General features: G+C 42.9%; 1 protein-coding gene across 1 annotated transcript in view; it reads right to left on the reverse strand.

Annotated features, from left to right (window-relative positions):
• Positions 1 to 3,214: 3,214 nt before the first annotated feature.
• Positions 3,215 to 15,023, reverse strand: part of GYS2 (glycogen synthase 2) — a 94,704-nt gene continuing 82,895 nt past the window's right edge. The window contains exons 14-16 of the mRNA XM_077468688.1: positions 13,876 to 14,039; positions 11,294 to 11,374; positions 3,215 to 3,641 (exon numbers count right to left, since the gene is read on the reverse strand). Of these exons, the coding sequence (XP_077324814.1) occupies positions 3,414 to 3,641; positions 11,294 to 11,374; positions 13,876 to 14,039 (473 nt within the window). The 3' untranslated portion in view covers positions 3,215 to 3,413. The remainder of the gene's footprint in view (positions 3,642 to 11,293; positions 11,375 to 13,875; positions 14,040 to 15,023) is intronic.

Consider the following 15,023-nt stretch of genomic DNA (forward strand, 5'->3'; position numbering starts at 1 on the left):
TGAGCGGAGGTCCATTTTAGGGTGGACCTCCGCTTTAATACCTGCTGATCCTGCCAGAGCTCTCTGCTGTATGTAATTTCCTGCTAGAGGGTGACAACGCTAGGCCTCCTCTTTTCAAAATGGCAGCGTTATCACCCTTACATTGGATATGTCCGGAAAGGACTGCCTCATGACATGATGATGCTGGGAAGGAGGCACTACTGTTGTCTTCGCTGATGGCTAAGCTATTAGCATCATCCGCAGCACCCAAATCCACCCACTTCTGTTCTGCACAGGCTGATTCTGCACTCAAAGCTCCTAGGTGCCATGGCTGGTAACAGCCAATAGTACACACCTGATTTGCAAGGGGAATTGTACAGTTCCTTTAAAAAGTATTCAAACCCCTTGAATTTTTACACATTTTGTTATGTTACAACCAAAAATGTAAATGTATTTTACTGGGATTTTATGTGATAGACCAACACAAATTGGCACAAAATTGTGAAGTGGAAGAGAAATTATAAAATGGTTTTCAACATTTCTTTACAAATAAATATTTGAAAAGTGTGGCGTGCATTTGTATTCAGCCACCTTTACTCTGATACCCCTAACTAAAATCTAGTGGAACCAATTGCCTTCACGGTGCACTGTTCAATCCATCATCCGAACATGGAAAGAGTATGACACAAATGCAGCCTACCAAGACATGGCTATCCACCTAAACTCACAGGCTGGGCAAGGAGAGCATTATTCAGAGAAGCAGCCAAGAGGCCCATGGATTCTCTGGAGGAGCTGCAGAGATCCACAGCTCAGGTGGGAGAATCTGTCCACAGGACAACTATTATGCCGCATACACACGACCGGACTTTCCGGCAGACTAGGTCTGAAGGGATTAGTCCGTCAGACAATCCGATCGTGTGTGGGCTAGTCCGATCGTTTTTTGAAAAATAAATCCGATGGACCTAGAAATAGAACGTTTCAAATCTATCCGACGGGCTCAATTCCGATGGACTAAAAAACGTTCATCTGTGTGCAGTCCAAAGGACCAAATACGACACAAGGGAAGCTACTGGCTATTGAACTTCCTTGTTTAGTCCCGTTTAAGTCATCACGTTCAAAACTAACACACTTTCGAATGGACTTAGTCCGTTCGTGTGTGGGCAAGTCCGTTTGTTTGGAATGTCTGTTGGAACTCAGTCGAAAGTCCGTTGGGCCTAGTCTACCAGAAAGTCTGGTCGCGTGTACGTGGCATTAGTTGTGCACTCCACAAATCTAGCATTTAAATCCCAATAAAATACATTTACGTTTTTGGTTAGGACATGACAAAATGTGGAAAATTTCAAGGGGTATGGATACTTTTTCAAGGCACTGTTATTTACCCATGGCCACAAACTTACACTGGTTGCAACTTGCACAATAATCCCGCCTCCACCAGCTCCATTTCTGACAATTTTGGGCAATGGGAAATACAAAATTATGATTATAAAAAGACAAGGGACTTTTTTTTTTCGCTTATGACCTATACACATGGTCGGACTTTCTGACGGAAAATATGCGATCGGATCGTGTTGTCGGAAAATCCGATCCTGTGTGGGCTCCATCTGCTTTTTTCCGTTGGAATTTCCAACATGCAAAGTTTGAGAGCTGGATCTAATATTTTCCGACAACAAAATACGATCGTTTAAATTACGATCGTGTGTAGACAATTCCGACGGACAAAGTGCCATGCATGCTCAGAATAAATTACGAGACAAAAGTTATTGGCTATTGCCCTCTTTATAGTCCCATTGTACGTGGTTTACATCACCTTATTCTGAACGATTGGATTTTCCAACAGCTTTGTGCGACCGTGTATATGCAAGACAAGTTTGAGACAAAATCTGTCAAAAAAAATCTGACGGATTTTGTGATCAGAATGTCTGACTGTGTGTACAGGGCAATAGACAGCTCTAGAAGGATTTAAAATGTACATTTCCAGTGTAAATGGCCACTGTTATGAAATGCCTATAGGTATAGCTCTACTTTAAGTGTTTGTCCAGCCAAAAATGCAATGACTTATAGCCATTCAGTGGCTTTGTCTCTGTCATTACTCTTTCACATTTGCAGTAATGCTTACCACCCTCTGAAAAGCAAGCCAAGATGCCTTACTTTTCAGAGGGTGGTATAGCAGCAGCTAGCAGGTGTAACGAAATATTCGGTGACTTATCACAGTTTTCTACGGAAGTGACGTCCATCTTACTACACCCCACACTAATCCACAGTAAGGATACACTAAGAAGGGGGAAAGTGGACATGTTGTTACACCCACCGGAGTTTTGCATTTTCGATGTATTTATAACAGTAAAGTGAGTTTCTATAGTGAAATACAGAACTTAGAACTCCGTCTGACTGCTTACATGTTGAATTTTAAAAGCAGCGAACTTCTGTCAGATTAGCAAACCTGTGAGATGAGCAGGGTTGCTGCTGCTTTTAAAATTCAAGATCTAAGTAGTCAGACGGAGTTGCAAGTCCTGTATTTCACTATATAAACTGACTTTACTGTTATAATTACGTGTAAAATGCAAAACTCCAGTGGGTGTAACAACATGCCCACTTTACCCCTTCTTAGTGTATCCTTACTGTGGATGAGTGTGGGGTGTAGCAAGATGGCGACGACGGAACGTCACTTCCGTAGCAAACTGCGATGGGCCTCCGAATATGTCATTACACAGGCATTCAGGAGGCAATATTGCTGCCTTCTGATGCCTGCTTTGTTTGTTTTTTTTACTTTTTTTTAAATTTCCAAATAGAAACTTTACATTGTGGGGCTGCGTTATAACTGAGAGCCAAGCATTTGGCTCATGTTTGCAGTACAACTCAATGAGCAAGTTTGACAGGCTATGCCACCTATCAAATGTTAAAAATGCCCTGAAGCAAAGCATTGCAAATGCGGCATCTGTATGAAGGAGCCCTCATTGATTTTGTAATTCTCAGGATTCGCTGGTCAAACTCCTGGAATAGCGCTGCTGTACTAAGACAGAAATAAATGGGCTGCGGGGCCTATTTTTCTGTGTGTTCAAAATGAACCTCAGCCCACATCATAACATAAATTTCAGCACACTGCATTATGATGTGAATAGGCCTTCAGAATTTCTGCTAAGAACTGCATCAGATGCAGCCAATTGTGAAGTCTTTGTGGTTTTGTTGAAACATTCCTGGAAATCTTGAAATGTAAAAAGAGGAGAAGCACAACGCATTGAACACAGGAATGTCTATTTACTACAAATATACAATCATGGAAGAAGTCACCCTACCCATTACACATCTACACTACAGACATCACAAAACGACTGGTCTCTGCCCAGCCACTCGGGGTGCTGTATATTGTGTGCCACCATGTTGCAGGCCCTCTCATTTGCACAGGCAGATATATTTGCTTCTTGCTGTGTGATATTTCAATTCCTGTACTCGCCGTGCTTCTTCTTCCTCCCGCGCGGCACAGGGCCCACACCAAATGACGACTTAATGTTCTGACGATCCCTCTCTGCTTCTTCATCCTCATCATATCTCACATCCTCATCCTCGTCTTCATCCTCGTCATCACTAGAATGAGGACTGGACGGTCGGGAGGTGGCTGGTGAGGGGGGAACCGAGGAAGGTCTGGGGAAGCGGAATCCATCCGTCTGTAATAAATAATTAGAAATGTATGGATTTTACGTGGAATACAGACAACTCTTTTTTTTTTTTTTTTATGGAAAAGTTAGAGCCTTATGCCCCGTACACACGTTCCGATTATCGGACCACAAAAGTTGCTTTCGGACAGATCGTTCGATAATCTGATCGTTAGTACGCAGCTTTCGACAGCCGATCACGACAGTCCGTCCAACCAAATCCGAAGGGACAAACAGGAAAACTTTGGTCGGATGACAGCCCATCGTACGACAATCGTGTAGTCAGTACAGTATGCGTCCGATAAAAGTAGTTCAATAAACACCACGCATGATCACAAACACAAAAATAAACCAGAAGCACACACGGGTCACACGTATTTGACATCATTTAAAATACGTAGCTACGCACAACGGAAGATTTTTCCAGAATCGTACGACAAAAATCTTACACACATTTTGCACTGTTGTATTCGATCTTAGTTGTATGCAACAAAATGTGAACGATCTGTCGTACGATAATCGGAACGTGTGTACGAGGCATTAGGTTTTTATTGCTGTCAGTGTCCCTACTGAGCAGAATTTTTCTTTACTTCCTGTCCCTGTGACCACACAGGAAGTGAAATTAAACCCAAAAGGGGACATAGACATAAAGGACAAATTTAAAAAAAAAAAACACTTTTTTATCTCTGTTTCTTTGTAATTTATGAATTTATGTTTATCAGTTGGTCTTTTTATCATCCTTTCACACTGGGATTGGATCTTTCATGGATAATGCTAAATAGCACAACTTCGTATAATGGCTGTGAGTCTATTTTTACATTTCTGCTATGGGAGTGTTCTGCAATAAATTTGCCAAGAGTAAAAATTAAATGAATATTTTTTCACTTTTGTGCTTTTTGTTAAATGTGACAATTTAACAAACAAAGCAATGTAAAAAACAAGAAGAAAGGACTAAATGCCCATTTTCACTTGCATTTTGATGCCCATTTTTCAGCATGCTAAAATGTGTCCATCTTTCCCATAATAAAAAAAGTGTTTCTTCCCTTCTTATCTCTGCAGTGCAGTGCATATTAAAAAATATGGCTTTCTTTTGTCTAAAGACCCATACACACGATAAGAAATTCTGCCAGCAAAAGTCGGATGTGAGCTTTTGGTCAGAAATTACCACCGTATGTATGCTCCATTGGACTTTTGCTGGCAGAATTCCAGCCAGCAAAAGATTGAGAGCAGGTTCTCTATTTTTCAGTCGGAAAAAGTTCCGATCATAAATTCCGATATTCTGTACAAATTCCGACGCACAAAATTCCTATGCATGCTCGGAAGCACTGAACTTAATTTTCTTGGCTCGTCGCAGTGTTGTACATCACTGCATTCTTCACGGTTGAAAGTTCAGAGAACTTTTGTGTGACCGTGTGTATTCAAGCCACGCTTAAGCGGAATTCCGTCGGAAAAATCATCCAGTTTTTTCCGATGGAATATCCACTCGTGTGTACCGGACATCAGTGTTTTAGTACTTTGGGAGGCCCATAGACATGGATAGAAATGCATCTAAGCATCCTAACATGTTGTAATTTGATGCATTGGCAATAAGTATTATGCCGTGTTCACACAACTTTCCGGCAGACTAGGTCCGACAGTCCTCCCGACGGACTTTCGGCAGACTTCCGACTGACTTTCCGACCGCACGGACTTGGACACACACAATCACGCCAAAGTCCGACCGTGATGACGTACGACCGGACTAGAATAAGGAAGTTAGAAGCCAGTAGCCAATAGCTGCCCTAGCGTCGGTTTTCCCCGTCGGACTAGAATACAGACGAACTGATTTTTCGACCGGACTCGAGTCCCTCGGAAAGATTTGAAACATATTCTAAATCTAAAGTCCGTCTTATTTTTCGACAGCAAAGGTCCGTTGAAGCCCACACATGGTCAAATTGTCCGACGGATTCTTTCGGGCCTTTGCTGTCAAAAAGTCCGGCCGTGTGTGCATGGCATTAGTAAGCTTTGGTCATTGCTCATAACCCTATCTACTGCAAATTCCAAATAACAAAAAAGTACATTGAAAATACACTTTAAAACGCATGCTATCGCAAAAATGAAACCCATGTTGAAGCATAACAACACACAAAACTCACCATTATGACCATGCATAGACCTAAATGGGTCATTTATGCTAATGGTTAGAAAAGTGACAAAGAATATTAGGAAAATAATATTGAAAGTGGTCCTAATGCCTAAACCAAAATGTTGCTAAAAACAACAGTAAAATCAGTCTGCATATGTAGTGAAGCATGTTTGGTATACTCACTGTGGAACCTAAGGGGCAAATCCTCTGCATTGTGTAAAAAGGCTGCTTGATCCTTTATGCACAGATCCTCCCCTGCCTGCACTCTCCCCCTGGACGTCTGGATAAGGCAGAGCCTTTGGAGTCAAGCTGCACATGCTTAGTTTGGTGTGTATTGCTAGAGAGGCATGTGATCAGCACAGGGCCAATCGGCACTGCCCAAACATGTCCAGACAGAGGATCTGGAATCATGCAGCATCATAGGACAGCTCAGTGCAATATTAAAACTCCTCCTATAAAGCTTCACCAGGAACTGATAGAAATCACAAGACTGCTACAGTATATACTGCTGATGAGAAAGGGTATTTAGCAGTTTATATTTACTAAAATAATTGCATTTCCATGTTCTGTGTACTGTGGGAGACCAGATATAGTAACTCCAGTGGCCTCGGTATAGTAACACTTGCGTTCCTTGTATTAAGGTAAAAAAATGTTTAGGCATCAGCATCCCCTCTCACCCTTCTTTTACTTACCTGAGCTTTCATTTGACCCAACCCTGTACACATCTGCAGCTCCTCCCCCTTCACTTCTGGGTCTCACTGGTTTTTCTGAGATACCAGGAGCCATTGGCTTCTGCTGCTGTCAATTAAAGCCAGTGACTACGGAGAAAGGGTCAGGGCTGAGTCCCGCTGTCTGTGTCAATGAGCACATACAAGTTCCCTAATTGGAAACGGCTTCCCATGGGGGCACTGGACATAGAGGAGGAGCCAGAAGCGCCAGCAGGGAACCAAGAAAAGGAGATATACATCAAGCTCCCATAGAGCTATCATGGATTCACCCATGTCCGCCAGGCACAAACTGAATGGGCATGCACAGATGTCAAAAACCTGACTTCCATCCCGTTAAGCTCTGATTTAACAGAGGATCTGGTCATCAATCCCCTGCTATTAGGAGAGGGCCCGGCTCCATATGAAAGAGCCCTTACTTTGTATCTCTCTATCTCATGCCTGAAAAATGTTTATAGACAATGTTACTGTGTGATAAAAAGTATACCTCACTAAATGCAAAAAAAAATGACTTACAGGTAATAAATGATAAACTGGTAACAATTAATAAAATGAATCAAACAGTCCCCAGTGAAAAAAAAAGGTGCTTGTGCTAATGAAACGATATCCAGTGCTGTGACTTAAATAATAATTGGATGATTCCGTGCTTCTTAAGTGTTTTAAAGTGGTTGTAAACCCTTACAAACCACTTTGACCTACAGGTAAGCCTAGATTAAGGCTTACCTGTAGGTCCAAGAAATATCTCCTAAACCTATACGGTTTAGGAGATATTTACAAAAAGACAGGCACCGCTGTCTACGGGGCATGCGCCATAGACAGACCGCAGATCACTGCGTTATGCCGCTCATCTCGGCTCCCGTGCTCATGCGAGGGAGTGACGTAATTGCAGCTCCAGCGAATCACAGCGCCGGAGCAGCGAGACCCGGAAGCCACTCCGGGATACATGGCAGTGGCGAAGATGAAGACAGAGGACCGCTTCGGGGGCTTTGTTCTCAGGTAAGTTATTCATAAAGAGCTAGTATGCTTTGCGTATGATTATGCCTTCATTATGCCTTTGCCTTGCAGGTTGCCTTTTTTTTTTCGTAATAGCCTTTACTTCCTCTTTAAATAGGATGCCCCCCTAATAGATGTGCACTCACCCCTGGGAGTGGACCAACTATCGCTAGTTAGGTCAAATGCACGTGTGGGGCGACATCTATGGATATCCTCTGGACCATTGATTGGCAGCGGTAAATGTTCCTCATATAAATAGATATAATAGAAAAAGCCTCATTGCGCAGTACCGTTGATAAAGAGCTTTTTATTCCCAAAAATATAAAGGTATTGAACTCACATGTATGAGTGCCTAATGTCCTGACACCTGGAGTTACTTATACCTGCTGTTCACTCCGGGTGCCAGGACATTAGGCACTCATACATGTGAGTTCAATACCTTTATATTTTTTGGAATAAAAAGCTCTTTATCAATGGTACTGCGCAATGAGGCTTTTTCTATTATATCTATTTATATGAGGAACATTCACTGCTGCCAATCAATGGTCCAGAGGATATCAATAGGGGTCGCCCCACATGCGCATTTGACCTAACTAGCGATAGTTGGTCCACTCCCAGGGGTGAGTGCACATCTATTAGGGGGGGCACCCTATTTAAAGCACTTAAGAAGCACGGAATCATCCATCTATTATTCAAGTCACAGCACTGGATATTGCTTCACTAGCACAAGCACCTTTTTTTTTCTCACTGGGGACTTGATTAATTTTATTAATTGTTACCAGTGTATCATTTATTACCTGTATGTCATTTTTTTAGCATTTAGCGCGGTATACTTTTTATCATTTATTAATTGTTTACACCAATTTCACACTGCAGCTGCTTTAATTATGTGGTAAAGCAATTTGTTTTCTTTATCCATATTAACACATACATGAGGTTTTTTCACTTATTTTCATCCTTTGGCGCTTTGGTTCAGTTTCATATTTTTTTCACAATGTTACTTTGTATCTCTCTATCTGAACAATGTATATAAACAGAAGGATAGGGCACATTATACAGGCCCTGTGTGCCTCCGTGAAGTTTTTTAGTAGTTTGTAATAATAATGTAATAGTAATGTAATAATAATAATAATAACAACCGGTCTCCACGGCTTTATAAAGTTGAGTTTTGGATAGGGTAGAGATCAGGTTATTTTTTGTTGTCTCTGTGCTGTTATGGAGATTTCTCTTCATTTCCTGTCTTGTAGACTCAACAGAAATTGAGGGATCGACCCCAATGTGAAACAAGTCCAGTTGTCACTGAACACGTGTCCTGATTGGAATTATGCCTTTAACTTCAATCACAATTCAAACAAAGCTTTTTTGCCTATACTTCTCCTGTGGCTCGCTGGCGTACAGTTCGTTCTGTACTCCTGTAATCTGTTTTCAGCTCACAGCTGGCTAAAGCCCAGAACCCTGGACCGGCAGCTGGCTAAGCCTCTCAGCGCTTCGCTAAGAGCCTGAGTCAGCCATTCTTGCCCCCTCCACAGCCCAGTCTTCCAGTGAGTGCTGGAGAGGCAGAGCAGAGAGCCGATGACTAACATTTACAGCTCTCTGCTCAGAGCAGAGGGGGAAAACTGTGTGATCAGCATTGTTTGACCGCTTAGTTGATCTGTCAGTTCTCACTGCAGAGCCGACAGGGGACAGATGCAGCATTGGATCAATGCTGCATCCTCCTATATGAGTATAATGTTCATTTTGTTTCAAAAGCCAATACTTCTCTTTTAATTTCTATAATGTCTTAGATTTGTTTATATCACATTTCACCAGTATGATGCTAATGTGGTGAAGGGGATTTTGCATCCCTAAAATAATCTTTGCTGCATCTTGGCGTGTTACAATAAATACATACAGGTAAAATGCCCTTCCAATATCTGCTTATTTGTTTACAATGACGCCCTATTCACACCTGAGTGCTTCGTAGAGCGAAGCTCCAAAATGCTCAACATTCAAAATCCCATGTATTTCAATGGTGGCTGTTCACATTTGTGGGCCTGGGCTCATGTAGCTGGACACCTAATGCTCCTAATGGGCACTAGTTGACAAAAAGGATAATGGGGAACTGGACAAAGTGCAGAGAAGGGCAACCAAACTGATAAGGCATGAAGAAGCTCAGCTATGAGGAACGATTAGAGCAACTGAATTTATTCTCTCTTGAAAAGAGGAGATTACTGGGGGGATATGATCAACATGTAAAAATATATAAATGGTCTATATAATGAACTTGGTGTAGAATTATTCACTTTAAGTTCATCGCAGAGGACAATGAGATGCTGTTTAAGTCTGGAGGAAAAGAGTTTTAACCTCCAAATACGGAAAAGCTTCTTCACAGTAAAAGCTGTGAAAATGTGGAATAGACTACCTCCAGAGGTGGTTCTGCCAAGATTGTTTTAAATAAAGGCCTGGATTCTTTCCTAAATACACATAATATAACTGGATACTAATTAATAGGTAAAGTTAATCCAAAAAATATTTGATTGCCTCTTGGGGGATCAAGAAAGAATTATTTTCCCCCACTGGAGCAAATTGGATCATGTTTTATTGTTTTTTTTCTTTTCTTGCCTTCCTCTGGGTCAACTGTGAGTACAGTTACACAATCATGTATACAGTGGATTTTGATTTGTGTGTGTGTGTTTTTTCTTTTCTCGGTGAGTTGAAATGGATGGACTTTTTCTTTTTTCAGCCAGAGTAACCATGAGCAACATTCGAGGCAGAAATGGGCATTTCTAACAAAATAGACTTGATTGGAAAAGTCTGAATTTGCACAAATTGAGCGTTTTTGTACATTTCTTCCAGCTGTTTTTTTTTTTTTTTTTTTTTTTCCTTGTAATGCTTTCCATTAGCTAAAACAAGAATGACTGAAGCTTAAATACGCATGTAAAACAGTTGAAATAAACTTCTAAACCACAAAAACGTGAAAACGCTCAACAAAAATATGCCTTAAAACACCTGAAACTCTCCCTGCTCAGGTGTGAAGGTAGGCTAAGATACACAACATTTGAAAGCTATGGTCTTTGTTCATAGTATCAGCCCCCTCTCCCCTCAGCCATCTGAATCTATTATAAAGTGGATTATTTCTTGTTGAGTTGCGCTCTCCTCAGCCTCCAAAACCTAGAAAACATAATTTGCATCCTTAAATCCATCTGTCACTTTTATGACCCACTACATGGAAGTTAATTGGCGTTATAGCCGCTTTAGTGTATATGGTAAGTTATGAGCAGCTGTCAGTGTTGAAGCAATGTCAGCACTTCCCCTTCGCACACCTTTTATGATATTATTGATCTGGACACAATAAAATGATATTTACAGGAGAGATAAAGAAAGATGGAGTCGGGGCTGGAAGACAAATTCCTGAGCTGAATTCTGATTTGCAGAAGTTTCAGTACAGCAGAGAGGAAGTCTTACTATTAACTGATGACCACAAATTGCCTAGTAATGTGACCTATATGAAATTGAATAGTGGAAGGGTTAATCTCACCTGGTGGTGGTGGTAGTGGGGACAGCATCCTGCATTCCAAGTGTCTCTCATTTTATCTTGGCATTCATTTTCCCCACATGGCTGCCCTATTTCTGACAGTACCTTCTTCTGATTGCCCCAATATCTGGGGCCTGTGTTCCCTGGTTCTAGCTCTGCCCCCTCTCTGAGCTCACTGCAGATCTGCCCTCACACAAATTATGAACTGCATGACATATAAAGATCTAAATTATGTAATTATCGGTTCTAAAGGCACGGTGCAGAGTTCTGTGTATCCAGAAATTGGTGTATATATTCCGGTACTCACCTTTGGCGGTGCGCTAGGCTCCATCTCAAACTTGTCTGGAAACATTCGGCAGAGAGCCAGGTGACGTGCATGCATGTAGAACTATAAGAGATGAGAAAAATTGCATAAGAACAGTAGATGAAAAAGTACACCCAGCATACAGGACAAGAGAATTGTTACTGTGCAAAGTCCATACAGAATAAGAACCATAGGTGTGAGCAGGGGGTGTGCCGGGTACACCCTAATCACCAGGGTTGTCAACCGTGCAGTGTCTGTAAAAAGACTGAGCCTACAGTTGCTCTGCTGCCTCCTTAGCCAACAGCAACAACACTGTACACACCCCCTTTCCCAGTGTGCCTTATTTGACTTTACAACAGGAGGTGTCGGCAGGTGGAGCAGGGAGCAGTAAACAAAGCCTGCAGTGTGGGATGGACTTCAGCCTACCAGGAAAAGGTAAGCTGGGCTGAGCACAATGTAGTCAGCACACATACATACACATGCATGCATTTATGTGTGTTTGAGCTATGGGGTGCACACCCAAATGCAAAAGGCTGAGCACATCTATGATAAGAACAGATACTGAGAATTACACCCAACATTTAGGGAAAAGAGAAGTGTTAAGCAGCCCATAGATAAACTCGACTATCTTTCCTTCTACCACGGGTGGAAGGAAGGAAAATTGCTTCAATGTCTCCCCCCCCCCCCCCCACAGCGCTATTGTTTTCTGCCAGCAGGGCACGCAGGGAGCCCTACTGGCTGGCAGAAAATAAGGATTACTGCTAGCAGCTATAAAATATAAAATACATTAATGTAGCGCTGACCCCCGATTGTGAAAATATCTCACATTGGTGCTGCTGCTTTTTCTTTCACATTTAGTTTGTGTTTACAATTTTTTTCACAAGCGCATTTTTTATTTCAGAACTTTATAGCATGCAATCTTTGAGTGTAAATACTGTGAATTACTCCCAGCATACAGGACAAGAGAAGTGGTACTGTGCAGAGTCCTTACATACAGAATAAGAACAGATACTGAGAGTTACACCCACCATACAGGACAAGAAAAGTGGTACTGTGCAGAGTCCATACATACAGAATAAGAAGAGATACTGAGAGTTACACCCACCATACAGGACAAGAGAAGTGGTACTGTCCAGAGTCCATACATACAGAATAAGAACAGATACTGAGAGTTACACCCAGCATACAGGACAAGAAACGTGGCACCATGCAATGATTTCCTGTTTGTCTAAATGAAAAAAGTGAGAGAGCTGGGCAGCCAGGTAATACAGGTTGAAGTCGGGTAACGCTGCGCCGCCCAAGTCGGTGGGACGTTTTAATACCTGCCAGGACAATTTATGTCGGTTCCGCCCCCACACGAAGGAGTTAATGATCGCTTCAATGTCTTTAAAGGTTCGAAGGGGTAAATATATGGGGGCATGCCAGAGGACATATAAAAATTGAGGGAGTATAATCATTTTTATCAGGTTAATACGGCCCATTATCCCTAGGGGGAGTTTAGCCCATGTTTGTGTTTTGGTTTTAAGGGTCGCAATTAATGGTTCTATGTTAAGCCTAGTAAAGTCCGCGGGGGAGCGGGTAATCATAATACCCAAATATTTCAGGGAGCTCACCCGGATAAGGGGGAAGGAGGCCTGTTCCGCCGTGGGAGGGCCAAAGTCCATGGGGATAATCTGGGATTTATCCCAGTTAATGCGTAACCCCGAGTAGTCACCGAATACACTAAGGGTGTCCAGGGCTGCCTTTAGAGATGGGCCAGAGTCTGCAAGGTACAGCAGCATGTCATCAGCGTAGAGACTAAGTTTGTCATGTAGCCGACCATGCCGCAGTCCTCCTATTCCAGGATGCGTACGCAACGCGGAGGCGAGGGGCTCCACTGCAATCGCATACAGGAGGGGCGATAATGGGCACCCCTGACGCGTCCCCCTGAACAGGGGGAAAGCCTCCGAGACCCTACCATTAACAAGAACCCTAGCGCTAGGGCTCTGGTATAGCAGGCGTATCCAATTGGTAAATTTGGGCCCGAAGCCGAATCTCCCAAGGCAGCCCCATAGGTACCTCCACTCCACGGAGTCGAATGCTTTGGCGGCATCCAACGACACCACCACCCTGGACCCCATCTGATCGTGGGTAGCCTGCAGGTGCATATGGAGTCTACGGAGGTTATGTGCAATATTGTAGGAGGGCATGAACCCTGTCTGGTCCGGGTGAATGAGGGTCAAAATCACCCCATTCAGCCGGAGCGCCAGGATTTTGGCAAGGATTTTTATATCCAATTGGAGGAGAGATATCGGGCGATAGTTTTCCGGGAACTCGGGACTCTTGCCGGGCTTAGGTATCAGTACGATATATGCCTCGCGCATGGTCTGTGGTAAGACACCAGTGGAGTAGATGTGGGAGAATAATTCCTGCAGTCTAGGGAGAAGTGCCGCCCGGTATGTAGTGTAAAATTCAAGGGGCAGGCCGTCCGAGCCGGGGGCCTTGGAGGGCTTAATGTGAGAAATGGCATTGGATATGTCATCTTCAGTAATGGGGACCATGCAATGATTTAATATAAAGAAGAAGTCCAGAAATTAAACACTTACCCGGCCCAGATATCTCCAGTCTAGCAGATCTGACAATCGTTCTGTTCGGTTTCTCTGGATTATTCTCTGGCGTCGGGATTGTTGGCAGAAAGTGTACAAGAACTGGGTCAGCTGGTTACATGATTCATCAGGAGAGCGGAACCTTCGATCCACAATGTAAATCCCTGAAAATGAGGGAAGAACCAACCTTTACCATTTTCATATTCACTATTTCCTGTGATTATTTGCACCTTTTGGGTAGGATGGTTTTACATGAACTGGGTCATGCTGGTATTTGCTTTGTATTTAATATGCGGAATGCTCCACTTTCCCTGTTCTCCTGTTCAGCAACTTGGCAGCAGTCTCTTGTAGTTGCTAATAACACTGTAGTGGACGACTCTAGCAGTCTCTAGCAAGAAGGCTGATGTTTCTAGTACCACTGTAGCAGTGGCATGGCATCAGTTTCTGCAGTCTCTAGTAACAAGGCATCAGTCTCTAGTCTCTACTTATCCTGTGATTTGGCTAAAGTCTGCATTGGTCTCAAGCACTTTGATCTATAGTACCTGCAGCATTATCCAGAAATCTCTATTAACACTGCAGTAGGCTCCAACAAGACATCAGTCTCTACTAACACTGCGTTGGTCTCTAGAACTTAGAAGTGACAATTACAGGAGACTCTAAGCCCTTGTACACGCGGTCGGAGATTCCGACAACCAAATCCGTCGGATTTTGTCCGACAGATTTTGTCCGAAACTGTTGTAAACACACGGTCGGACAAAGTTGTCGGAAAATCTGACGTGATGACATTATTTCGTTACGACGGGACTATGTTTACGCTAGTAGCCAATAGCTTTGGTGTAGGAATTTGATCTGAGCATGCGTGGCACTTTGTCTGATCGGAATTCTCTACACATGATCGGAGTATGTCCGATCGGAGCATTTTGATGGAAAATATTTCCAGCAAGTTGGAAAAGTTGGTCTGACGGATATTCCCGACGGAAACAGTCCGATGCAGACCACACACAGTCGGTATATCCGACAAAACGCTCCGATCGGACACATTCCGACGGAGTCTCCGACCGTGTGTACAAGGGCTTACAGTCTATTTGCAACACTGCAGCAGTCCTAGCTACACTGCAGTTGTCTCTAGCAGTTTCTTGTAAGAGGGC

Source organism: Lithobates pipiens, unplaced genomic scaffold (genome assembly GCF_037356315.1).
Source record: "Lithobates pipiens isolate NorthernLeopardFrog02 unplaced genomic scaffold, aLitPip1_a1.2 Scaffold_8, whole genome shotgun sequence".
Taxonomy (NCBI): Eukaryota; Metazoa; Chordata; class Amphibia; order Anura; family Ranidae; genus Lithobates; species Lithobates pipiens.